The sequence below is a fragment of the Dicentrarchus labrax genome, unplaced genomic scaffold, assembly GCF_905237075.1.
Source record: "Dicentrarchus labrax unplaced genomic scaffold, dlabrax2021, whole genome shotgun sequence".
NCBI classification, from domain to species: Eukaryota; Metazoa; Chordata; class Actinopteri; family Moronidae; genus Dicentrarchus; species Dicentrarchus labrax.
Window position 1 is genome coordinate 8,927,941 of NW_026136709.1, and position 27,977 is coordinate 8,955,917.

The following is a 27,977-nucleotide window of genomic DNA, read 5'->3' on the forward strand; positions in this document are numbered from 1 at the left end:
ACAGTACCTGACGTTTATATTTTTAAATTTCTTAATATGTCACTATTGTGATTAATGTAATATGTAATAAAAGAAAATCACTCATACAGGCTCTCAGTGAGTCATGTGATAAAAACAATATTTAAAAATAAATAATGATGAAGTCTTTTTCACCCTAATAAGGTTAAGATGCAACAAAAGCTGACTTCCTCACTCACAGGGTGCGAACAGGAAGAGCAAAGACTTCTTGTATTGCTGCAGTATTTTAATCGTGTGATATCTAGTTTGAAACAAGAAGTCTCTTTGCTTTTATGTTACAGCGGCTTAGCAGGGAAGACTGTTACTGGGTCTGTTGCAGTTCTGCTGAAATTCACAGATTGTCTGATTTTAAAACTAATTGTTTCTCCGGTTTATCTGCAGGCTCGTTTGGTAAGGTCAAATGTTACTGCTTTTCATGTTTGAACTTTTTAACCCAGAGAGTTTTTATTTTGTTGCTTTTCATGAACTCCACTGAAAAAGACATGATATATTTTATTTGTTGGGTTTTGTTTTAGCAGAAATAATCCTCAAAGAAATGAGAAGTTTCTGCAGCAACATTTTATTTGAACTATAATATCATAAACTCAGACTGGATCATTCTGATTTTATATTGAAACTGTTTTCAGAGCAACTCTGCAGATATTATTCATCACTACTTATAACACAGTAACATCTGGTTGGACATGGCAAGTTCCTGGTTTGAATGTGTGAATCTGAGGTTGCTTTAAAACAACATGAAGGATTTGTTTAAAAGATGCTTTGATTCAAATATTGAAGAGTAACTTTTTTTCAGATCCAGGTGATGAGTGTGATTGCAGTCCTGTCTGTGAATATGGTGACAGCCATCATGTTACTGAGTGTCTTCTTTCTTTCAGGTGAGCTGTTTGTTCAGTCACTTTTATTTGGAGACGTTAATCATTTACAGTTTGGACTTCATTTACAAACAAAGCAGAAAGACCAGTGCAGATAGAGTTACTTTTTCCAACTGTTCATGTCCTGACTGCAATGAAATGTTTTATATAGAAATTGTTAACAGGACAGGGAAAAGAACTTTCTCTTCATGCAGATTTTTTCCACATTTTGTTCATCATGAGTCTGATTTTACAGGTGCTTTGGCTGATTGTCCTAATCCAGTCGGCCTCTTCATCACTACACCAAAGAAGATGGAAGCACTGAGTGGATCTTGTTTGCAAATCCCATGTAACTTTAGTGCTAAATCAGAACAAGATTTTAAAAGCAGCAGAGAAACCTTTGGAGTGTGGATTAAAACTGACTACAGATTTGGCCTCAATCCAAACAATGTGATTTTCAACAGTAGTAACAAAGTTAACACGTATCCAATGAATATTCCTGGAAACCTGAGTCAGAAAAACTGCACCACTCTGTTTTCCAGTTTAATCACAAATTATACAGACACATACTACTTCAGAATTGAGACTAAACGATTCAGAGCAAAAGCTGAATGTGATCCTCTTCAAATAACAGTTAAAGGTAAGAGAGCTTTGTTTCTTTCAGTCAGTCTATCATGTTATTGTTTAGAATAAAAAGTGAAATCAGTCACAGTTTTGGTCTAAACAGCACACTTTATCAATTTGGAGGTTTTTCACTTTACCATGAATTTAAATTCTGATTAAACACTGAGTCTATTGTTACAGTTTGACATTATAAATGGTAAAATTCTGGGACAGTGAAAAGTAGAAAAAAACTTTTGTTAATAATTTATGTAGGTGTTATGTCATTTTTTAAGGAAGCGAATTGCATTTACTTGAAAAAAAACAACTCAGGTTTTCCTGAGTAATTCATTTTTTGATTTGTTTTTTGGATGTTTTTTTCTGAATTATCGAGATACTTCGAACTCCCGTGAGAACCTCCAACCTACAATTGACTCCCATGGACCTATGGTGACTCCTGCCCGCACATACATGCCCCATCTTCAACAAGAGTCGAAAAACTAATGATAATACCATCTATATGACTTAAAGACAGGACCATCTGTGTCTTAAACCCAGATCAAAGTAAAACTTGATTGAACTAAACAAGCCGGTAATGTTTGTTTCCGTTAAATCAAGCTCTCAATAAAGAAATTAATGCGTCGATTGTTTCAAATGCTCTCTAAACTCAGAAAGAAAATTTGTCCGAAAAAAAAAAATAAAAAGATTTAAAATCCGAAAACCAACCATAAAAATACATTTTCAAGTGAATGCAATACACTTCTGAAATTTGTAATCTACTTTCAGTGTAAATATGTTTGATTTAAACCACAGATTCTCCTCCGAGACCCAGAATTGAGATCTCAGGTGATCTGAAGGAGAAGCAGTCTGTCACTATAACCTGCTCAGCTTTCACTCCCTGTCCACACTCCCCTCCTAAACTCACCTGGAATCTCCAACAAGACTCTCACAACCAAATAGAGGAAAACACAGATGGAACCTTCACAACTAAAATCCAGGAGAGCATCACTCTGTCAGACCAACATGATGGATACAACATCACCTGTTCTGTCAGATATCCTGTGAATGAAGGAAAAGATAACAAGACAGCAGAGGAGAGAAAGACTCTCAGTGTTTCATGTAAGACAACCAGAGTTTGTTATTGGATCCTGTCAGCACATGATGATTCATGGGATATCAGCTGATTCTTAATGAATAAAGTTAATCTCACATTTTCCTCAGATGCTCCTAAAAACACCTCAGTGTCCGTCAGTCCATCAGGTTTGGTGTCAGCAGGTAGCTGGGTGAACCTGACCTGCTCCAGCAGAGCCAAGCCTCCCGTCAGCCGCTTCACCTGGTTCAAGAACAGCAAAGATGGACCCATGATTGTATCTGAAGGACCGTTTTACAGCTTCAATGTGACAGATGGAGGAGTTTATTACTGTGTGGTCACAAATGATCTCGGTAATCAGGGGTCATCATGGATTTATATGAACAGTGCAGGTAAATGTAGAACCGAATCTCATTATTTTACTTTCCTGTTTTCATACAACACAAACCAAACAAACACAAAACATTTATTGCATTTGTACGAAAGTATGCTGTACAAATACATTTTATGAATCAGTCTACATACTTGAGGTTAACAGAAGGAATTCATGTTCAGGATGTTTTAGAGCTGTAATGTTTTCCATTAAGGAGAAGTTGACCATGCTGTCTTGTTACAGTTAATCCAGAGTTTGGGGTTTTTGTCTACGTGAAGATCCTGGGAATCGTAATGCTCTGCAGTACAATCATCATCTTTGAGTGGTGAGAATAACTTTTCTATAATATGATCATTTGCAGATAAAGACTTATTGGTCTCTTTGAAATGTTTGAAGTTCATGTTTAACTTTTATTCATGTTTATTCATTCATCTCCTTTTCTTTCAGGTGGCTTAGATCAAGATGCTGCAACAAACCAGTGAAGGTAAGCTACTAGATGAGGACAGGTACATTATTCTTTCAACAAGAAATTATCTTTGAAGAAAACAGAGAAAAAGCTCCAGTTATAAAAGAGCAAAGGTTTCTTTGTAGGCGTCTTTGCAGATTAATGTTCAACAGTCATACAGAAGAAATCCTTCAGAGACAATGATGTTTAGATATCCATGTCTCCATAAACAGCAGTGATTGTAGACCAGAATGCAATGGGCCAAATTTCATTAAGGAGAGTTCATCTCACTTTATATTAGGCTTCGATTTACCAAAACAAGCTCAAGGAGCTGCTGGCATTTCTCTTCCAGCTGCATTAAACTCACTGCTCACCATTAATGTAATATATTTCTTACTCCTCTAATTCTTAAATATTCAACAGTATTACGTCTGCTTGGTTAAATGTAACTATAAATCATATTAATGATCATATGTTCTGTATGTAAAATCTATCTGCAAAGTAACTAGTAACTATAGCCAGGGCCGTAGCTACCACAGAGGATACAGAGGTCATGTCCTCAGTATTTCTGGGTCAAAATGTGGTGGTTGGAGTCCCCTGAAGTGCAGTTTACCTTTGAGAACTGACACTTACACATTATGACTTCAAAGGTCTTTTTGAGGGTTCAGAGTTTTCAGGACAAGAACAAAAACAGTCCTTTTTACTCCACTGAATCTATATGACAGCTATAGTCAATTGTTATATTTCAGATAAAATATGTTAGCTGTTGTATTTATTTCTGTCTCTAAGTCTGACTGTAATTGTAAACATTTAAATAAGTATTAATAATTATTAACTTTCAGGTTTGATTTTTAATAGTTGGAAGATTGTTAATGTAGATCAAACAGTGCTGTTTGTAACACAAGAAGTTTCTCTGTGCTGCAGGAATGACTTTAATAAAATATGACCTTCTGGCACTGAGTCTCTGAGTGAGTGCTTGCTCATGGTGGAAACTGTTGGGTCTCTGTAAATAATGCTATAAGGAGTTCGGTCTAGACCTGCTCTATTTGAAAGAGTGTCCTGAGAATGTCTTTTTCTACTTTAAGTCATGAGTGGTCCATCTATCACAGTGAAAGTCTCTAAAACTCTCTGGTTCTTTACGATGCTAAATGCTCCACTGTGATCACCAGCTGTTGTCATGTTGGATAAAGATGTGGACCCAAATACAAGACACAGATTCAGATTCATGGTGACGTTTAGTATGTTTTATTCCAAAAGGTGAAGATGATGAAGATGGTGATGATGAGGGGAGGGTTGAGGAAATGGCTTTCAAATGGTGGCTGGCAGGCAGGTAGATGTAAACTTCCCTGTTGTAGACTGCCGATCAGGCACTGAGTAGCTAGAGAACCGGAGTAGATATACTGTTGTGTTGACTGGAGGTAGGTGCGTAGACTGAGAGAGTTGATGGTTTCATTGCATATATACTGTGTGGAGCAGAGCTGGAAGGCAGCTGTTGTGGGCGTGGGTTTCCCCACGCCCACAACACACAGATAGGAGACACAGGGGAGGGGGAAACACAAGAAAAACACAAGGAAAAGGCAAGGGTACAGCCATGGCCATGACAGCTGTCTCGACCTGTATCTGCCTACAGTTTGGTGCTGAGCAGGTAGTGAACAGTGAATCTTAGAGCTTTTTACTTTGACTTTTACTTCTGCATCTGAAAATGAGGCTGATGAAAGCTGTGAGAGTGAACCAAAACAGTAAAGTTAGGGCTGTAAAATCAATAGTATGAGTTACATGGAACTAATAAGACTAACAGTCACAGCCAGGATGGGAAAAGGGAGGGTGAAGCGAGTGAGTTGCAATCTGCAACTACACTGCTAGATGCCACAAAATCTTCCACACTGGACCTTTAATTCCTGAATACAGTTCAGCTGTTATCTATTAAATCAAGTTCTGACAGAGGCACACAGTTCAAACATTACAAACACAGTCAACAGTGTGGTACAAGTCCTTCAAGAGAATATCACATTTATTTAAAGACACATCAAATGTACCCTGTGGTATCAAGTTGACTTGTCATCATCTCACAGTACTCCATAGTGTTTCAGTGCTGAAGATATTTCTTTAAATGAAATAAGTTTTAAAAGCATAAGGTTTGTCAGTGTGTGGTTGATGAGTTAAAGTGGGTAAAAGAGAAGTGGTGTAAGATGCCATGTACAAAGCGCTGAGAACATGGAGGGAGCTTTAAGTTTACAGAGGAATTCAATTCAATTCAATTTTATTTGTATAGCGCCAATTCATAACAGAAGTTATCTCAGGACACTTTTCAAATAGAGCAGGTCTAGACCGAACTCTTTAAAACATTAATTACAGAGACCCAACAGTACCACCATGAGCAAGCACTTGGCGACAAGGGCAAGGAAAAGCTGCCTGTTAAAAGGCAGAAACCTAGGACAGATCCTCCGGCTCTAGGTGTGTGGTCATCTGTCTCGACCAGTTGGGGTGTGTGAGAGAGAGAGAGAGAGAGAGAGAGAGAGAGAGAGAGAGAGAGAGAGGCAGAGAGAGAGAGAGAGCGAAAGACAGACAGACAGGTGCACAGCAACAACAGTATTGGCAATGGCAATCTAGCAGGACCATGGCAGGAGGCTCCACCAGGATCGACAAGAACCTGCGAGATGAGGAAGCACAAGAACTCCGGGGAAGAAGTGAAGTTAGTAACATGCATTAATGGGACATGAATGAGTGCAGAAAGAGAGAGGAAGGGAGGAGCTCAGTGCACCATGGGAAATCCCCCGATAGTCTAGGCCTATAGCAGCATAACTAAGGGATGGTTCAGGACTCACCTGATCCAGCCCTAACTATAAGCTTTATCAAAGAGGAATGTCTTTAGCCTACTCTTGAATGTGGTGAGGGTGTCTGCCTCCTGAACCACAACTGGAAGCTGATTCCACAGGAGAGGAGCTTGGTAACTGAAGGCTCTGGCTCCTGTTCTACTTTTAGAGACTATAGGAACCACAAGTAGCCCAGCATTCAGAGAACGTAGTGTTCTAGAGGGGTAATAGGGTACTATGAGCTTTTTAAGATATGAAGGGGCCTGACCATGAAGCGCTTTATAGGTGAGGAGGAGGATTTTGAATTCTATTCTACATTTTACAGGGAGCCAATGCAGAGAAGCTAGTACAGGAGAAATGTGATCTCTTTTTCTAGTTCCTGTCAGTACTCGTGCTGCAGCGTTCTGAATTAATTGGAGCCTTTTAATGGACTTATTGGGGCAACCTGATAATAAAGAGTTGCAGTAATCCAGCCTTGAAGTAACAAATGCATGGATTAGTTTTTCTGCATCTGTCTGTGATAGTATGTGTCTAATTTTTATAATATTACGTAAATGAAAGAAGGCAGTCCTAGAGGTCTGCTTTATGTGGGAGTTAAATGACAAATCCTGATCAAAGATAACTCCAAGATTCCTGACAGTGGTGCTAGAGGCCAAGTTAATGCTATCTAGAGTAACTATATCTTTAGACAGTGAGTCTCTAAGGTTTTTGGGGCCAAGAACAAGAATTTCATTTTTTTTCTGAGTTTAACATCAGAAAATTGCAGGTCATCCAGGATTTTATGTCCTTAAGACATTTTTGTAATTTAGATAATTGATTAATTTCATCGGGCTTGATTGATAGATATAACTGCGTATCATCTGCATAACAGTGAAAGTTAATGGAGTGATTCCTAATAATGTTGCCTAAAGGGAGCATATATAGAGTAAATAGTATTGGTCCGAGTACAGAACCTTGTGGAACTCCATGACTAACTGTAGTATTTATTGAAGATTCATCGTTAACATGTACAAACTGCGAGCGATCTGATAAATATGAGTTAAACCAGCTTAGTGCGGTTCCTTTAATGCCAATTTGACGCTCAAGTCTCTGTAAAAGAATATTATGGTCAATGGTGTCAAATGCAGCACTAAGATCTAATAATACAAGTACAGAGACAAGTCCATTGTCAGAAGCAATCAGAAGGTCATTATTAACTTTAACCAGAGCTTTCTCTGTGCTATGATGAACTCTAAATCCTGACTGAAAATCCTCAAATAAACTATTGTTATGTAGAAAGTCACACAACTCTTTGGCAACTACTTTCTCCAGAATCTTAGAGAGGAAGGGGAGGTTAGAAATCGGTCTATAGTTGGCTAAAACCCCTGGGTCAAGAGTGGGCTTTTTAAGAAGGGGTTTAATTACAGCTACTTTAAAGGACTGTGGTACATATCCTGATAATAAAGAAAGATTAATCATATCCAGTAAAGAAGTGCCAATTAAGGGAACAATTTCTTTAAGGTAATTTCAGTGTCAGTAAATGCATGGATTAAAGTATTACTGTAGTTCTATGTATGCTAAAATGTAAAAATGTTTCTAGTCACCTATATATATGCAATCCAAATAGAAAATGACAACAGATTCCTCACCTGACCCAGCAGGACCCTCACCAGCTCTGTCTGTTGCTTTAAACACTTAACAAGAAGAAACTCAGCAGGATCATCTAAATCTTTGTCGCCTTTGACTGTCCTCCTTACAATCCATTGTTGTTGTTTTACAACTGAAACAATTGCAAAATAAAATAAAATATACTGCAGAAAAAATAAGACATGGGTTTGTAGTCAATACATCACAACACTAGTGTGTTATGTAAAGTTAATAATTATAGAAAACACTTAAAATAAATAAAAATAAATAAATGATTTCCACCCTAAGCTACAACAAAAGCTTCTCGCTCACAGGGTGTGAATAGAAAGGATGAAGACTTGTTGTAGTTGGATATGTGTAATGTTATTAAAAAGTGTTTTAATTGAGTATTTAAAGTGAACAAAGTATATTAGTCACTCACTTCTCTCATCAGCTTGTTATTACAGAGCAGCAGTGATGAAGTCAGCAAAAACTCTGTGGTACCAACATGTATGAAATAATCTTTGGGTGTTAACAATTAAGAATTTGTTGAGTCATTATGCACAAGGTTCATCAGATATCCTCTTTAGCTCACAAACATCTCATAATTCAATCTTTAATCACCATTAAGATAACAGCCTTTTTTCTTTCTTTTGAACAGTGTTTTTTTTTTTGGTGCTTCTGTGCTTCTGCAGGATGATCATAGTGACTGTAGCCACACAGCTCTCTGCAACAAAATGTCTTCATCATGTGCTCCAGAATGGTGTTTATTGTCTGTGTCTTGAATAAGGATTCTTTGATGTGGAACACTTTCCTTGTGAAGTTCACAACTCACACCTTCTTCAAATATTATCTCTGATTGAAACTTGCAAAATCAGCTTTACCAGCTCTGTCTGTTAGTATCCATCCATTTCCTGCTGTTTATCCAGGACTGAGTCGCAGTGGCAGCAGGTCTACAGCAGGGTAGACATCGCTCTTCACATGTTCCAGCTCTTCCTCCTGGGGAATCCTTCAGTACATTTTATGTATACTGTTCACCTAATCTTAATTACATGTACAGTATCTAGTACAGTAATATGTACTAAAACAAGACTTCCTTTTATTTAAGAATACATAATGAACAAGTCTTTTTTCGCCCTAATAAGGTTAAGATGCAACAAAAGCTGACTTCCACACTCACAGTGTGCAAACAGGAAGGGTGAAGCCTTCTTTTATTGCTGCAGTATTTTAATCGTGTGATATCTAGTTTGAAACAAGAAGTCTGTTTGCTTTTATGTTACAGCAGCTTAGCAGGGAAGACTGTTACTGGGTCTGTTGCAGTTCTGCTGAAATTCACAGATTGTCTGATTTTAAAACTAATTGTTTCTCCGGTTTATCTGCAGGCTCGTTTGGTAAGGTCAAATGTTACTGCTTTTTATGTTTGAACTTTTTAACCCAGAGAGTTTTTATTTTGCTGCTTTTCATGAACTCCACTGAAAAAGACATGATATATTTTATTTGTTGGGTTTTGTTTTAGCAGAAATGATCCTCAAAGAAATGAGAAGTTTCTTCAGCAACATTTTATTTGAACTATAATATCATAAACTCAGACTGGATCATTCTGATTTTATATTGAAACTGTTTTCAGAGCAACTCTGCAGATATTATTCATCACTACTTATAACACAGTAACATCTGGTTGGACATGGCAAGTTCCTGGTTTGAATGTGTGAATCTGAGGTTGCTTTAAAACAACATGAAGGATTTGTTTAAAAGATGCTTTGATTCAAATATTGAAGAGTAACTTTTTTCAGATCCAGGTGATGAGTGTGATTGCAGTCCTGTCTGTGAATATGGTGACAGCCAACATGTTACTGAGTGTCTTCTTTCTTTCAGGTGAGCTGTTTGTTCAGTCACTTTTATTTGGAGACGTTAATCATTTACAGTTTGGACTTCATTTAGAAACAAAGCAGAAAGACCAGTGCAGATAGAGTTACTTTTTCCAACTGTTCATGTCTGCAAAGTGAAATGTTTTATATAGAAATTGTTAACAGGACAGGGAAAAGACCAGCATGCAACACACTGCTGATTTGTTTATCATGAACTTTCTCTTCATGCTGATTTTTCCCCACATTTTGTTCATCATGAGTCTGATTTTACAGGTGCTTTGGCTGATTGTCCTCAGAAGTCAAACCTCTTCATTACTGCACCAAAGAAAATGGAAGCACTGAGTGGATCTTGTTTGCAAATCCCATGTAACTTTAGAGCTGACCCAGAACAAGATTTTGACAGCAGCAGAGAAACCTTTGGAGTGTGGATTAAAACTGACTCAAATATTTGGGATTTTCCAAAAAATGTGATTGTCAACAGTAGTAAGACAGTTAACACGTATCCAATGAATATTACTGGAAACCTGAGTCAGAAAAACTGCACCACTCTGTTTTCCAGTTTAATCACAAGTTATACAGACACATACTACTTCAGAATCATGAACTGGCCTTTCAGAGCAACAGCTGTTTGTGATCCTCTTCAAATAACAGTTAAAGGTAAGAGAGCTTTGTTTCTTTCAGTCAGTCTATAATGTTATTGTTTAGAATAAAAAGTGAAATCAGTTACAGGTTTGGTCTAAACAGCACACTTTATCAATTTGGATGTTTTTCACTTTACCATGAATTTAAATTCTGATTAAACACTGAGTCTATTGTTACAGTTTGACATTTAAATGGTCAAATTCTGGGACAGTGTAAAGCAGAACAAACTGTTATTTATACTCTTTATGCGGTTTCATTACAGAAGTATCAGCTTCATCTGTTTGATTTAAACCTTTAGATTCTCCTCCGAGCCTCAGAATTGAGATCTCAGGTGATCTGAAGGAGAAGCAGTCTGTCACTATAACCTGCTCAGCTTTCACTCCCTGTCCACACTCCCCTCCTAAACTCACCTGGAATCTCCAACAAGACTCTCACAACAAAATAGAGGAAAACACAGATGGAACCTTCACAACTAAAATCCAGGAGAGCATCACTCTGTCAGACCAACATGATGGATACAACATCACCTGTTCTGTCAGATATCCTGTGAATGAAGGAAAAGATAACAAGACAGCAGAGGAGAGAAAGACTCTCAGTGTTTCATGTAAGACAACCAGAGTTTGTTATTGGATCCTGTCAGCACATGATGATTCATGGGATATCAGCTGATTTTTAATGAATAAAGTTAATCTCACATTTTCCTCAGATGCTCCTAAAGACACCTCAGTGTCCATCAGTCCATCAGGTTTGGTGTCAGCAGGTAGCTGGGTGAACCTGACCTGCTCCAGCAGAGCCAAGCCTCCCGTCAGCCGTTTCACCTGGTTCAAGAACAGCAAAGATGGACCCATGATTGTATCTGAAGGACCGTTTTACAGCTTCAATGTGACAGATGGGGGAGTTTATTACTGTGTGGCAATGAATGATCTTGGTAATCAGTCATCATCATGGATTCATTTAAACAGTGCAGGTAAATGTCAAACTGAATCTTATTATATAATTACTTTCTTCTTTTCTGTTTATCTTCTTTCTTGCAGCTGTATTGTAGTTTCTTTGTTTTAGTACCCTGCACTTTTTCTGCATATGTATGAATTCATTCTATACAATTAAACTTGACCTAGATGTTAAAAGAGAGACTTCAACGATGGCTACCCATCTACAATGGGGTTCAGCTGTTGCAGGGATCATTGTTGTCATTCTCATCTGCACTGCTCTCTGTGTTTGGTAAGTATCACAAATTAAAGGATGTGACACAATAAACTCTCTGTCCCTGAAGTTTTGGTGAGAGCATGGATGAGGATGTGATCTGTCAGTTTTGTTTATTTCTGTACCAACACATTCCTCACATTTGCATTTTTGTACTGATTAAAGTGGTTGACTCTGAAACTCTCAAAAGAGAACAAAAGTTGTTGTTCAGACCACCTGTTCTGTGATTTACTGTCCTCCTTTAGTTTCATCACCTATCTCTACCAATTGTATTTTAATCTGTATGTTTTTATGCATCCAATTATGCTGTTTTCCATCAGTCCTTACTTCTATCATCTATTTAACCTGAAACACAGTATAATTATTCTGACAGCTCTCTAATGTCTTCCAGGTGGTTTAAGTGGAAACATCAAACTCCACAACAGACTCAGGTGGGAAAATACTAACCTTCATTGTACTGAACTGTTTGTTTGAAGTATTTTACAGTGACTGTGTCTGATATATATGAAAGCATCAGTCTCAACAATCAGTAGACAGTGTTTGAGAGGTACGGAGCCCGTAAAGTCCCCAAAAGAAAATATTTTTTATCTTGTGCACACAAGATAATTTACTATAAATTCATATTCATCTCTAATGGCTTCAGATGCACACAGCTGTCATATAATGGAGAGAACTCAGCTTATCAAATTTTATTTTCACCTCGTAATGTCATACCATGAAATTCTTGCTTCTCTTGCTAAAATCTGAATGTCGGACAGATTCTGTTAGAGGGGACATGGACAATTTGGTAAAATAGGCGATCTAACCAAACAATGTGTTTGCTTACACTATGGGAGTGGCTTTATGTGGAGGAGGGGTAGCTACAAGACCATAGTGGCTCTAGTGGGCACAACAAATTTCACATGCACTAACTGACATGTAAGGCAGTAACAGTCAGGGGATGGGCTCTTTAAAGTTTACACAGGCTGGAGCACGTGTTAGTAACAGCTAGGGAGGTAACTTTAATTTTTCACAGGGCTGATAGCACGCTGTGGCTCTGTCTCAAGTTCTGCTTCTTACTTAGGCTGAAATACATAGCTGAATCAGTCAGGTACAAGATATATGTGTCACAGGGCCGGTGGCACGCTGTGTCTTAATTAAAAGGAGGAGCACTTTAATTTACAGCAAATGAAGACAGTTTGAATAGCTTGCATTGAATACGTCTGATTCGAATGCTGAACCAAATTCTTCTTTTTCATACAGTGTAGGTTTAGCTTGGAATAGCTAGCAACAATAGTAAACTCAAAATGAATATTCTCAAATTCCTTAATTTGATGAATAAATCAATTTCACCACAAAGTACTTGTTTATAAGTACAGCTTGACGTCTACTGCGGTGTCAGACTAGTGGAACTAGCCAAAATTTGCATATTGGCCAAAAGTACATAAAACATTAATATTGTGGGCGTGCCAGGAGTTTTATCACCTGGACATCGTGCATCATCAAGTTGTCTCAGGTTACAGTCCCAGAAAGTGACTTATGAGGTGACAGGAAGTGACCCGTCACAATAAATATCCAGTTAAACCACACCAAATGAACAAGTTCATGTTTAAATGTCCCCTTTGACCCAACAGGAACCATAGTCATTTGGATCTGGTTGTCATCTACTTTGTTTGAATAATAGAGACACAAGAATTGGAATTGGAAGAAAAAGACCTGAACATAGTGAGGATTGTTCCAAAGAATCCTATCCATTTTATACTCAACAATATTTAAGGTTGCACTGTAATCCAGCAGCATCAGAACAAATGTTTAACCTGAGTCAGGATTCAGATTGATGTTTTCAGATGTTTGTGTGCCAAAGTGAAATTTAGATTGATCTGTGATGATTTAATCTGGAAGGATCCAGCTCACAACATTTCTTATTTGATTCATTTTTCAGAGTCAAAGAGGTGAAGAGCTTTCTCTTCAAATGCCAGTTAGCACAAGTGAAGAAAACATCCATTATGGAGAGATTGACTTTTCGAAGAGGAGACCTGAACCGTCCTCTGACTCAGTGCAGGACAGTGGACAGCAACATGATTCGCTGTATGCACAGGTCAAAGTGTCTGAGCCATCAAACAGATTAACTCACACTGCTGATGGTCCAGAGGATCTCTACGCTCAAGTGAAGAAATAATAAATGAGTACTGTTTTGTGATCACACTTGGGTTGGATTCATAATCTACCTTTATTTTGTAATTTTACCACATGTTTTATGTCAGTTAATGAAGAAAAAGTCCGTGGAGACTAGACAGGAAAATGTTTACTGCTCACAGTTAAATAAATTAAACTCCACACACTGCAGCTCAGATGGTTTTCTCAGTAATCACATTATCATAGTTCAGATTTATGTACTGACCTCATACAGCTGTTACTGTGTGGTTAGTAATCTGCTTGTGAGATATGTGCAAGTAAAAGTCTCAAAGCTCTGAATAGGAACTAATCTTAATGACATGAGAATGAATTAGTGAACTTGACACCAGAAGCAGTTCTGTACACACATTACCAGTGTAGTCCAAGATCATATCTACTTTTGAAATGTTTATGTTTATTTTACATTTTATTTTTAACAAGGCATATTGATCTCATTTGCTTTATCTATTGTGTATCCCATTTTCTTACATATTTACTATATTACTTCTAAAATGAACACAAGACAGAGTTTCTGCATTTGAAGATATTTATTCATTGCACTGTAATAAAAACGTTGGCATACAACTTCTAAAAATACCTAATAATCTCACTCGCATTTATTGGTCCAACATTTCACATATTGTGTGTAAACATCACCTGAAATCATACAATTTAATCACAAACATAACGAAAGTCACAAGATGAACTAGCATAGTAATTCTCGGGTCCACTGGAAATCTGCTACAATGTTTTGAGTATTTATTGTACATCTGATTAATATATTTTCTAATATCAAGTTCAATTTAACATAAAGGGCATTTTTTCAGACTCAGTCAATAATGTATTAAAAGAGCTGCTAAAATTCACTTAAAACCTTTCTATGAGTAAAAACGTTCAAACTTGATCTACTCTTTGTCAGAATTTTGCCTAAAAAAGATCTTTGGGCTTCAGCTTGTAAACACAGCATCCTAGACACTGTACTGTTAAATATCTCAGAGGCACTACTGGGCCATGTTGATTGGGCTTTAGTACCATGCTTTCTCTTGTGAGTGAATGGAGGTAGTGACAGTATCTACATGACACGTTTGACAACTTCACAGAAATCTAACCTTCATGTTGAGAGTCAAACCTCCCTCCTACCACCAACCCAGCACCAGTCCCTCAGTGTTGCAGCATTAGTGTGAAGTGGTGTCCAAAAGGTAAATTGCATTGTAGATTATTAGCTTCTCCGTCAATTCCATATCTGACATTTAATTCCTGACAGATTCCCCTTCATAAAAGAGAAAGACAAGAGTCACTGACTGTGTTTTCAAGCACAGAGAACATTAACTACTGGCCTGGCTATTGGTCTTAGGTTTTTATTCAAGCAATTATTGAATAAGCACATACTAAATGTAGCTGCCATAAACCATCTTTGACAGAGCAGCAAGTACTAGTAATGTCTCATACTAGCTACTGCCATGTTGTTTGAAAACCAAATAGGGATGGGGTGTTTCTATGTCACAGTGACAACAACCTGGTTATCCAAGCTAAGTGTTTGTTTACTTTGATAAAACCAAACTGTCTTCTCAGCTAACCTGGTTCAGCACTAAATTCTCTGTGTATGTAAACCCAGCCAGTGACTCTGATTGCACCCTAATGATCTGAATCCTGTGTCATCAGTGACTGCCTCCCTGTTCCTGGAGGAACTTCCTGTCAGTAGGGTTTTAATTGTGCACTCTGTCCTCCAGAGCCTTCAGCTCAGCCTCCACCTGAGCCGGCAGATCAGCTCCAACTTGCTGAGTGAAGTAGGCTCTCAGCTCCTTCGTCTCCTTCTGCCAGAAAGATGTAGGCACATGGAACAGGGCACCCATATCCACCTTGCTGCTCAGACCTTTAGTGTTGATGGCGCCATCTTCTGGCAGCCAGCCGATAATGCTCTTCCTGGCCGCCTCGTCCTCGCTCTCCCGTCCGCAGCGCTTGAAGATCCACTCCAGGACGCGGGCGTTTTCGCCGAAGCCGGGCCAGAGGAAGGCGCCAGTCGCATCCTTTCTGAACCAGTTGACGTGGAAGATCTTGGGGAGAAGAGTGGGGGCCTTTCGGTTCTCCATGCTCAGCCAGTGACCAAGGTAGTCGCCAAAGTTGTAACCAAAGAAGGGTCGCATGGCAAAGGGGTCGTGCATAATCACCTTGCCTGAAGGAAAACATTAAATGTTTTGTAATAAATAAATATAAAGAATTATCTTAATAACAGAACAAGTAACATCCTTATCATCATTATCTTTAAACACCTCATCAGTAGGACATCTGAGTACTATCTGATGTATTACAAATGATGACAATGTCTAAAAACTAGTCAATCAACCCTATAAATCAGTACAAATGTGTTAACAGGAATTAAGGCCAGAGGAAAATCAGGTTTGGTGTGTTGGTACCTTTATGCTCAGCAGCTGCTGTGGCCTCAGACCTCATGGCGGCTCCAACAAAGACTCCATGTTGCCAGTTGAAAGACTCATAGACCAGAGGGACTCCTGACAACATCAACATTTTATCATGTTTCATATGTTAAACAAGACAGGCGACACAAGCACGATCAGAGAGATTGATTCAACACTAAATTAGACTTCCAACAGTGCAGGACAATAATAATCATGATTTTAATATAGCTCAGACTTTTTTTTAACAGCTCAAAAATATATTTTCCCTACTTAGTAAATTATACTGACCCTGAAATTATGAGGAAAAATAAGAACATAAAACATTATATTTTTTTATCTTTTGAAAATAAGATTTCTATCATTTCATCAACAAAGGCCAATCCCATTAAAAAGCGACAATAACCTGCTCTTTTTTCTGCTTACATTATTTTTCCATACAATAAATAAAAAGGTAAGTAGTAGTAATTTCCACTTAGACTTATTTTCACTTCTTTTCCATGATGTTTCAAGACTTCATTTTCTGGTTGCAATGTAAGATAAATGAACTGAGGGTAGTTTAGTTTACTTCCCTCTGTGTCGGTCACACCACAGAAGACTAAATGTTTAAAATGTGAAATGATAAAAATGCGGTGCTCATCAAACAATGTCTGCAACTATTTAAAGAACAACTCTTGGTGTGTATTTAATGAAAATACTGCCAACCTTCTGGTCTCCTGCCACCGAAGATGATGGCGTCGATTGGAACGCCCTCCTCGCTCTCCCATTTGGGGTCAATGATTGGACACTGAGCCGCCGGGGCGCAGAAGCGGGAATTGGGGTGGGCACACGGAGTGGAGCTTCCTGTTTACAGAGAGGAAACAACAGTGTTTGTAAACATCTACACATCTGAATATCAATGTAAAAAAAATGACATTGCTTTGACATACCACTAGATGGCACTGTATACACAATGGCTGTTCAGTTTACTGCTCATATGTCAGTTTGATATATTCAGAAAGCAGAAAGCCTATGATGAAGGGAGAGCAATATACACTGCTCTATATAAGTTTTATACTTTTTACTTTTGATGCTGCAGTCAGTTTTGGTCTGGGGCCTGTTAATAATCAGAACTAGTGAGGAAATGTCTTTATTGGCAAAGAAAGAAGCGTTATTCAAGCTGAAATTATATCAGCTAAACTGCTGAATATTCATCGGAAACTAAGTGGTAAAAACAAATCATCTCCTCTTTACATTGATGTCTTTATAAATCCTGGGCAATCTGGGCAGATGTTACCTTGCTTCCAGGTTTTGCCGTGCCAGTCTGTGAGTGTGACCCCGGCTGCGGGGGGATCAAGGCCCTCCCACCACACTCCTCCATCGCTGGTCTCACCAACGTTGGTGAACACTGTGTTTTTGGCGATGGTGGCCATGGCATACGGGTTGGTCTTGTCTGAGGTGCCAGGAGCCACACCGAAGAAACCATTCTCTGGGTTGATGGCTCTCAGTTTACCTGCGGAGACAGACAGGATGTTGGATTTCATACTACACTACCTATGGAGTAACAAAGTGCTTTTATGTGTGTGAGCCATCCTCCTCCCTCTTACCTTGACTGTCGAACTTCATCCAGGCAATGTCGTCACCCACACACTCAACCTTCCAGCCTGGCAGGGATGGTTTCATCATGGCCAAGTTGGTTTTACCACAGGCACTGGGGAAGGCCGCGGCTACGTACCGCTTCACTCCCTGAGGGTTGGTGATACCCAGGATCTGAGGAGAGGAAAGAGTGGTGAATAAACAGGACAAATCTTTTATATTTTTTTTTTACCGCTTTTCACTCAAAAGCACTTAAAGAGCATCATGGCCAACTTCTGAAAGAACAACCACTGTTATACTTTATATATATATATATATATATATATATATTATATATATATATATAATATATATATATATATATATAAATATATATATATATATATAATATATATATATATATATATATATATATATATATATATATATATATATATATATATATATATATATATATATATATATATATATATATATATATACACACACTCTATATTATTTACATTTAAAGGGAACCTATATAGTTTTTCCATAGTTTGTCATATATCAGTTTACTTTGCCAGATGTTAATAATCAAGACCAACAAGGCCAAAAGGTCAAATAATGAGATAAATGTATGTGAAAGTAATTTCCTGATTTTCCTTTGATGTGCTGTGGCTTCTTTGCCTCAACTCTTACGTATTTACAGAGTTTACTGATAGAAATAATAGCTTTACTCGTAGATATTAGCTAACTGCTTCTAACAGACTGGAAGTTACTCTAGGGCAGTCTCAGACTAAGAATATATAGCGCTGGAAATGAGCGTAACGGATCCCCTTTTGTGTTTTTGTCAGGGACAACAAATTAGCATCTTCCAAATGTCTACAAAGGAGAATTATGTGTCAAGCATCTGGAGCAGGCTGCAGGCAGCAATGTTCACTCACCAACATGTGTTCTGCCAGCCAGCCTTCATCCTTGGCGATGCGGGAGGCGATGCGAAGGGCAAAGCACTTCTTCCCCAGGAGAGAGTTTCCTCCATAGCCACTGCCGAAGGACATGATCTGCCTGAGGTCTGGCAGGTGAGATATCAACACCTTTTCTGGGTTACAGGGCCACGAGTTGACCAGAGGGGCTGCAGAGCAGACAGACAGATACCAGACACAACAGAGATGAGACTGGTGAGTGTTGGTGAAATGGAATAGGGACAAAATAATGGAGGAGATGAGGAAAGAGCCAGAGATGACAGGAAGGGAGATCAATGGAGAGATGGGGGGAGGGATAGAAAGGAGAGATGTGGCAAGACCAGAGAGGGAGAATTTGTATCTTATAGTTAGTAATATAAAGCACTAAGACAACTTGTTCTGGGCTCTTGGAATTTGTACCTTTAAGTGGTAAAGGTCGTCCCAGAGAGTGCTGACAGCGGACAAAGTCTTCTCCTTCAGCAAGTTTCTGCAGAACAGGAGTGCCCATTCGTGTCATGATCCCCATACTGGCCACTACGTATGGCGAGTCCGTCACCTTGAAGGAGAACAACATCTTTATCACCCCTGATCTACAAACTAAAACCTTCAGCGAGCAATAGCCATAAAGTGCTACAACAATTTATTAGAATATACTGTACTAATAAATCACAGCAATTTAAAGCAACAAAATATAGTTACTTTATTGTTTTATTGCATAATTTTCTGAGTGTTAAGTGAGGAGAAGAGAACAGTCAGTACCTGGACGCCATATTTACTCAGAGTCGAGCCTACAGGACCCATACTGAAGGGAATCACATACATGGTCCGACCTACAGAGGACACAGACACATAAACAACACATTAATGCAGTTTACTTTTTACTACAGGCAACTACTGACAAATGTCTGGAGATATCATGGCCTTTTCTTAAAGGTACCTTGTTGAGTTTTTGACATATAACCACACTAAGGAGCAATGTTTTTACAAACGGGTCCTCATTTCATTTGTAACATGCACAAAGATACAGGCCACGTGACAAAAGTTTCTGTCATGTTTTATGTTGTTGCGCTGATTAACAGTTGAGAGTGGTAACATGCAAATAAATACTGCCTTTGTCAGACCTGACAGATCCATACTATGTGTTTTGGTGGGAAACACTGAATATAAACTTTTACAACTCCACAGGGCACCTTTAACAGAGTTTTGTGAATGTGAAGAGTTGTGAATAAAGCTGTCCATGTTTTATGATACAAAATATACATCACTATATTGTTACAGCTGGGACTTCTGATGTTCAAAACATCTATGTTCATTTGCAAAAATAGAGACACTTTAGTCAGAACACATTTGGTAAAGGAGTACCTTAACACCCCCTGAAAATCATGTCATGGACACTGTGACATTACTGTTGGGTTACAGGCACAACAAAGCACTCTTCTGACCACACAGGTTCAAAACTTTCAAAAACAGTGGACAGTGCCTATTTAGCCTGCTGTTCAGTTACAATTTTAATATTTTGTTTCCTATATTTTAAAATAGTTGGTTAATGTTCAGATTAAAACATTGCCATTCAACGGTTTCAAAGGGAAGTTGAAAAAACACATCTCCTGGCAACATTTCATTTCCATCCAACAGCGTACCTGACATGCAGCCGGGGAAACGCTCCTCTCTGGCTCTCTGCCAGTCAGACTCGCTCATCCAGCTGCCCAGCTGGCTCTTCACCCCTCCGGCAGGGATGGGGATGGTGTCCCTCTGGTTCTTGGTCACAATCACAGTCTTGCTTTCCACCCGAGCCACGTCCTTTGGGTCTGTACGTGCCAACCAACTGAAAAACAGAGCAGGAATCAGAGCATGGTGCAGGAAAAACTGAGGAACTTAAGAGAGAGAATCACCACATAGAAAAACAATACGCCACTGAATGCATGTATTTCTGAGTGTATGCAAGACTTCAAATTTAAATCCCTTACCAGTTGTCATATTTGGGAAGCCTCTTGACCATCCCTTCCTTCTGCAGACCTGCCAGAATGTTGGCCGTTTCCTCCGGCGTCCCCGTCACCACATGCACACCAGCGGGCTTACACTCGTCCACTGCTCCCTTCACGAAATCAGCCACCGCCGGGGGCAGCGAGGGGATGGAGGCCAGGGAGCGAACTCCAACACTCGCCCCAACACCACCATGTCTGAAAGAGAACGGTCACCATTTACTTGCAACTCAAGAGTAAATGACACTGACTGAATGTACAGTAACCCGTGTCATTTTGTGATATTTCTTTCACAGATACAACCATCCTTATAAGCCAACAGGATTACACAAAGTCAGTGATCTGATATAGAAGTACCGTAGTTGTAACTGGAGAGAGAACTTGATTTTCTTTTTGGAGGGCAGTGAGCAATTTACATTTACAGTATCCTGTGGCTGAGATGGGTGTAACTCTACACAAATAGACCAGACTGCCACCTATACTGCAGGCAACCCTAACCCACAAACAAAGTTGGATTTCCATTGTGTAGAGTGCATTCCTGTGCAAAGGTATTTTCCTGTAAGACCTGCTACTCGAGGTTCTTTTCCAAATATGGATACATAAAAACTATCTGACAGTCCTGCAATCTATAATCTACATAATGTTACAGGGGCCTATAATAAGCGCTGTTCACTTCTTCATCATGGAATTTAAAGACTGACTTCAACAATCTAACATGAGTCAGAAAACAGAAACATCCCAGCTGCAGACTTCTGTCTGATCTTATTGAATCATTTATGGGATGCTGACATTACCAATGACCCGGCTCTAGGGATGAAACGATACACTCAACTCGTGATTCGATACACACAAACAGACAGTTTTTTTTAAACGTAGCCCACTAAGTTTCTAACTGGTTATGAAACAGTCTCCATTTAATACTGATGCCTCTACATGACCTACATAAGCACACAAGACGGGTTATTCTTAATGCCTGCCACTGGGTTTGATTCGGTCAGATTCCCCTTGAAATCAATTAAACGAGATGGGGGAAACATTTCCACTTTTGTCCACAGGGGCCGCCATAATCAACACAAAATGAAAGTTCCTTGTTGCTGCTTTCACAAAATGAGATTGAAGACGAATTATGACTGAAGATGATTCCTTTATTTCTCAGACAAAAATCTACAAAATATATTCCTTTATTAAATGAAACAATCAGTTTAATTTCTGAGGTATAAACTGTGCCAAACAATGTAAATTAGAAATTAAAAATATAACCCTGTCAACTATCTCTTTTCTGAGTTGGGGAATATCTTTGCGCTTTGATAAAGCTACTGACCCGAGTGATGTAGGACGTCAAGCAAGCAAAGTCAAAAGTAGATAGCGCCCTCTGCTGTTTAAAAAGAGTATCAGAATTCACTTTTCATCCCACCAGTTTGAATTTACGCATATTTGTATGGCAATTTAACTGTCTCGCATTATATCTTCACATTCCTACCCAGCGCTGACCAGAATATGATGCAGAGTGTGTCCTTATTGTATCATCAAGTAGAGAAAATTGGTTTAGAGGGTTCAGACAAGTCCAGTCTCTTACTACGGTCAGATTTCTCCAGTTAGGACACTTTTTGTCTGCATTATCTTGGAGACTGTTCTGGTCTTTATTTATTGATGTTTTTTTTTACAAATAATAACTAAAACCTCACAGTGTTACAAATATGTGAAGGGAAATGAGAATAAAGCTACAGGCTTTGCCATTGATGCCAATTCATTTTTTTGGCCAATGGATAATGATGGGAGTTTTTTGAAGTCATGGAAGTGCCCGAGGGAGTGCAAACAAGTTTAAATAAGGCACAAAATTGGTGTCGTGTGCTTTTCATGTGACATTGATAATGCCTTTGTTGCCCCCGGGGTACTTATTAGTGCAACCCATATACTGTCAACGGTGCAACCTGAGAGCCGCAAACAGACTCCTCCACATAAAGAGAGGCATGCGGGGGGCCGGCCTATTGTTTGTTAGTGGCATGATAGTCACAAACACAAGCTACCGAGAGGGCTGCAGCTATGCAAGCTGTTAAAACACAAGCCTGTGTGTGTATGCATCTCCTGTCTGTCCCCAGCAGTGATCGGACAATTGAATAGACGATGTGTGTGTATGTGCTTTGTTTTCTGGACAGTGTGGATGACCGCAGGTGACCTCTTTAGAAAAATTTGAAATTCATAATCCTGTATCCTCAAATGAGAAGCCCAGAAGTGTGTAAATAGACAAATTAGTCTAGATTTCACACATAAATTGACACACATACTCCCTCCAGTCAGAAACCAGTCGCTAATTTGACTGGGAATACAAATCACCCTCCTCTCGTTTGTAGTTTCCAAGACAGTGACACAGTTGTCCCGCTAAGTGAAGGCACGCTGCTCCCCATTGGCTACAATGAGTGCGTCATCATACGTGCGTGGCACACACACACTTACAGTACTCGTGTGCGTAGAGACACGCGTAAATCTGGTGCATACAAAGGGCACGCAAGCATGCAGAGAGGCTCACAGTGCCAAAGAAGATAACATGTAACTTGACGGTGAGAGGGCAAAGAGCTGAGAAATGCCGGCTTCAGAGTCCAAACGGTCCAAACTCCCTCTGAACAGGTGACCTGTACCATGCCAGTGGTTTAACCATTGATGTGGGAGCAATTAATGATGAACAGGCTCCAGTTGGTGGCGTATGCTCTCACTGTTCAGACACCATAATGCAGATGAGAGAAGATCTGAATGGATAGAAATGATGATATGCTCATTTGAGTTGCCCTCAGTTATCACCCTGCGCTCAAAGAAATGAGCTGAATAAGCAGGAGCTTTGGGCACTTTTGTTTGTTTCACCTGTCAGACTACCCCACCTTTCTGTGGAGGTTATTGAGGTGTATGCAGCCTGAACTGAATACCTGCAGACAATACTGAAAAAAGGAGCCACGTCAAGATTTTTCTGGACAAAAACTACTAATTTACAGTTAATATTGTCATAAGAAAATGCCAGAACCGAGCCCTTTGTAATAAAGACAGAACTACAGCGTTATCTGTCTAGTTTTAGATTGAGTTTTTCTTTTAATTACAACAGCTGACAGTCATGCTAGCAGCTATGTGAGGCTGTGGTCAGACACAGTGGTGTTCTGAGCTAAATGCTAGCATGAGCATGTTATCATACTCACAGGTATAATGTTTATATTTTACTTTTGCATGTTAGCATGCTAACATCAGTGAAGTAGCACTAAATAAAAAGTACAGAGGCTGATGGGAACTTCGTTTTGCAGGTTTTTGGTCACAAACCAAACTGGTCTGGAGTCAGACAAAGTGAAAGTTTCTCCTGAAAACCACAAATGTGAACCTTGTGGTTGCGCGAGAGGAAAAGTCAGGGGATGGCCATATCTGCATCCACCAAACACATTTCATTGGCCCATTTCTCTTTTTCTTAAAAAAAAGAAACATTGCGTGTGTCAGAAACTGTCCGTTTTCAGTGGATCTTTAGACTTTCTGAGCAGATAAATGCATGATTAGCTGAAGGGGACCTTAAAGAACAACAGTGTCACTGTATCACAGCTCCCTAGACTGACCTTTAGCCACAGAAGATTACAAATAAGGCACTTTGTCAGTGTTATCTGTGATATTAGATGAACCAGTCTCATTAAATCAGCTCTACAGTACTTTAGTCCCCCCACCCCCACATGGTAAATCAACTACCTATGCTTCCAATCATCCACCCTGTCATGCCACTAATTACTATAACCATTCAGGTGGTGCTGAATATTATCTACAGTGAGTGTGATGCGATAGGGAAAGGAGATTTTTAAATGAATGAACAGAAACTGAGTTTAACTTGTTGATTATTCATTTGCTTGCTGAAGCACGGGCGTTGGGTGACTTGAGAAGCTACATTCAAAGCAGCAGGATTGGATTAGCAGCTTTGTTCCTCCGTCTTCGCATCACAAAAGCTGTGATATTGGAAATCCTAAACAGACTCTGATGACCTGACCTTTGTTCCCAATTTCCCCTGCAGTCATTCATCCTCTCATTCCTTTGTCTCTGCCACCCCATTCCTCACCCCATCCCCCAAACCTGATAAGGACAAGCATGCCCACATTTAACAAGCATTTAACATTTAGCATAGATTTACCCAGACATCAGCTTTCAAGAAACCCCTTTTTGAATGTGAATACTCGGCAACTCTGAAACCGCATTCTGTGTTTTTCAGTGGTGTTCTGTACATTTTGACATACGGTACTTTATCCAGAGGGGAAAACAAAGAATGTCAAGGAACAGACAACCCCGATGAACCCATCCTGTAGCTTCCAGCTGAGCAACTTTTCCTCCGAACACACCTCCAAATCTGCAAACCAATCCCATTACGGCACAGCCCGACGCGCCTACACTCCCCCTTCACTAGATCCTGGTCAACAGCCTCTTTGGGGCAGAGTCTACACATGAAGCAGATACACGCAAGAGTATTGCTCAGATCATGCACACACACGTGCTGCATACGTTATCCTTACACATGGTACAGCGAGTACCCAGGGGGAAAAAAAAAAACACACAGAGCATGCTCCAGGACATTCAGGCAAATAAAGGAGTGATGACTCCAGACATTAACAATCTCTCAAGCAGAAATACAAACAAAATGCACAGGAACACAGGCCTCCTCCTCCCTGCCACCAACTCCCATGCCCCTACCATGGTGTCACTCACATGCATCCTTAATAGCAAAATAAAAGCAAACACACAATGCCACAGAGTGCTCACATTAACTCCACCGTCCCTGTGTGATGGGGTGTCATCACAAAGCCTGGAAGGAAAAGGTGGTGAAGAGAGGGGACGCAGAAAGACGACCCTTTAAAATATATATATATACTACATATAATCTCACACACACTACTGTGGAAGTGTGGTTTAATATCTATGGACACAAACAAGCAATCACTCAATGTCATCTGATCTCGAGACGGTCTCTGAGATCAAGTCTGACAAGTTTCTGGCAGCAAGCACCGCAGAAGTTGACATACAATAAAGATTTAGCAATGAGATTAAACTTGTTATTTTAGTAACTCCTGAAATGATGTATTCATTTTAGAGTTAACAAATGGTCAAAATGGATACAATTTCATGTTGGAAGCCTTAAAAATCTGTCTGCTTCTGAAAGAGTGACGGACACTAGCTCAAAGAGGTTCAAATTAAATAGACAGTACAGTAGAGTACATTTTCTGTACCTGTATGAAATAAAGGTTCAATTCATTTGGAATTCATTGAGTAAACTTAATTAAAGCAGGCAAACGTAGATTTGAATGTCACATTTTGTGCTGTAAGGCCATTGTGTCTGAAAGAAAATGTTTCTGCTTCTGAAAAAGTGGCTAACATTATCCCAAAGAGTTCAAACACAAAAGGACAGGAAGTTCTCCACAATAAAGTTTGTAAATTAGTTTCTAATAAAGTATAAAAAATTCAAAAACAGGCAAAAATAATAATAATTTCATTTGAGAAAATGTAACTTAAGCAGGCAAACACACATTTAAATAGCCAGTTTTGAATGAATAGCAAGCCCATTTTAAACTCCATTTAAACCACAAAGAAAACCCACAGAAAGTCACAAATACTCACCTTCGCACGACTCCAAGCAACAGGCACGACATCTTCTTCGGTGCAAAAACTATTTAATAAAACCAGCTTATAAAAAAATAAAAGAGTAAAAAAAAAAAAAGCTCATTTAAGTTAGCAGAGGAGGTAAAGTGAAGGAGAGGCGGACTCAGAGCTGGTCGCAGCTCATATCTGTGCTCCGAGGGGACCTTGCACTTTGCTCAACGTGTACACTGACACAGATCCACCTTGATGAGAGCTGACCGACCACAGTGTCCTCAACCCGCTCTGTCTCTGCTGCTGCGTTCAGGGACGGTCACCGGCGCTTTAAAGTGCTATCAGTTATCATTTAGTTTTGAATTGTTCCGCAGGTTGTGTCCATATTGTTTTTCTCTTTCTCCAAATGACGGAGCGACCCGGGGGCAGGCTCGCTGGTTCCTCCCGGCTGATGCAAGTTTCCAGAGTTCCTGCAGCGCCAAACACAAACCACAGCGCCAAACCCACCAGCGTGGAGCCGCAACCCGGAAATACGAGCGGTGGTACGGAAAGAGATCCGCTTCTGGGTGGTGACATCAAACCCCCCCCCCCCAAAAGAAAGACTCAGATTTGGGGTCGGGAAGGGGTTTCAGGTTACAGAGTGACAGAGTGACTGTCTACCTTTACATTACCTTGCCAAAGTTACAGGAGACATGATTTTTCTATTTGTACATCCACTGTTGGACACACTGTGCAACAAGCAGGTATCAGCACCAGAGCAGGTTTTCCATAAAGCCATTTTCCAAATAGGATTTCCCAAACCAGGTTTTTTTAATGAAGTACTTTGGTGCATAAGAATAAACTTAGTGAGAGAAAGGAAGAAAATCAAAACAACTACTACAAAAGACAAGAATTATAAATATATAAAATAGACACAATCATATGTACTAAATGTTTTCAAATGAAAATAGCTGCACAGTGTTTGAGCTGAAGAGGATTGTGTGTGCAAGTATTTACATCCCGATTAGTTGTTTGTTGTAGGAAGATTTTTCCTCTGCAAAAAGTTACATTTGTTGACTTCAAATTCCAAAAACAACCCATGAGATCTACTGAAAACCAAATCAACTAACTTTATAAAAATGTGCTGGTGATCATTGTTGTATGTTTATCCTCCTTGTTTGAATTTATTTATTAATTTTATTCCTATTATTATTATTATGTTGTTTCCATATATTACTTATGATTACTGACATAGACCACTGATGTAATGTATTGTTTTCTGTGTTGTTGTTTGTTCTGTGCTCACATTAGTTAGAAGTTTCAATCTGTCAGACATATTTAAAGGGGCCCTGCAGTGATTTGCGCTTTCATAAAGTTGGTAGATTCACAGGCGACCAAGTAAAAAAGGAAATCAAGAGACAAAATTGGTCAAAATTAAAGCGGCAGATGGCAAATGATTCCGACTTTTAGCTCCATAATGCGAGTCTGATGTCATCATCATCAGGATTCATTTCCCAAACTTTAATGTCTCTAAAGTCTTCATACAGCTGTTTTACAGGCTGACTAGTGCTGTTGAGGGATGTGAGGAATACACTAAACATTGTTTGTAAAGTAGGTGGAGTGGCCCTTTAATTTATCTCTGCTGAATGTTACAAACTCCTACAGTTTATCTAATACTAGAATTTCACTCCCTTTCATAATTTTCTATTTATACTTATTTCTATTTATTTATATATGTATTTATGTCGAGTTTATGAAAAGTTACCAAAGTTAAGCCTCCCAAAAAATATATAGGGACGAGAGAAGAGAGGTTTAAAGTGACCAAATTGGAG

General features: G+C 39.2%; 2 protein-coding genes across 2 annotated transcripts; one reads left to right on the top strand and one right to left on the bottom strand.

Moving 5' to 3' along the window:
- The first annotated feature begins 257 nt into the window (after nt 1-257).
- Nucleotides 258-14,259, top strand: LOC127369762 (B-cell receptor CD22-like). Its single transcript, XM_051411495.1, has 14 exons — nt 258-408; nt 812-893; nt 1,126-1,509; nt 2,283-2,588; nt 2,691-2,951; nt 3,176-3,257; nt 3,380-3,416; nt 9,589-9,670; nt 9,937-10,320; nt 10,604-10,909; nt 11,012-11,272; nt 11,424-11,526; nt 11,900-11,939; nt 13,430-14,259. The coding sequence occupies exons 2-14, from the start codon at nt 821-823 to the stop codon at nt 13,664-13,666; spliced, it is 2,556 nt and encodes an 851-aa protein (XP_051267455.1). The 5' UTR covers nt 258-408; nt 812-820; the 3' UTR covers nt 13,667-14,259.
- Nucleotides 14,192-26,676, bottom strand: pck2 (phosphoenolpyruvate carboxykinase 2 (mitochondrial)). Its single transcript, XM_051411497.1, has 11 exons — nt 26,194-26,676; nt 20,560-20,772; nt 20,233-20,417; nt 19,352-19,422; nt 19,013-19,148; nt 18,575-18,762; nt 17,663-17,825; nt 17,353-17,568; nt 16,782-16,919; nt 16,077-16,172; nt 14,192-15,835 (listed from the first exon to the last, which is right to left on the bottom strand). Exons 1-11 carry the CDS (start codon nt 26,223-26,225, stop codon nt 15,369-15,371), a joined length of 1,905 nt encoding a protein of 634 aa, XP_051267457.1. The 5' UTR covers nt 26,226-26,676; the 3' UTR covers nt 14,192-15,368.
- Between the last annotated feature and the right edge of the window lie 1,301 nt (nt 26,677-27,977).

Bases quoted from the DNA above. Each gene is read 5' to 3' on its own strand.
- LOC127369762 (XM_051411495.1), top strand. From the start codon at position 821: ATGAGTGTGATTGCAGTCCTGTCTGTGAATATGGTGACAGCCATCATG. The intron at 1,510-2,282 runs GTAAGAGAGCTT...TTTAAACCACAG, and splicing joins TCTTCAAATAACAGTTAAAG to ATTCTCCTCCGAGACCCAGA. The intron at 2,952-3,175 runs GTAAATGTAGAA...GTCTTGTTACAG, and splicing joins GATTTATATGAACAGTGCAG to TTAATCCAGAGTTTGGGGTT.
- pck2 (XM_051411497.1), bottom strand. From the start codon at position 26,225: ATGTCGTGCCTGTTGCTTGGAGTCGTGCGAAG. The intron at 16,920-17,352 runs GTAACATCTGCC...CTCTGTAAACAG, and splicing joins CGGCAAAACCTGGAAGCAAG to GAAGCTCCACTCCGTGTGCC. The intron at 15,836-16,076 runs GTACCAACACAC...GTTTTCCTTCAG, and splicing joins AGCAGCTGCTGAGCATAAAG to GCAAGGTGATTATGCACGAC.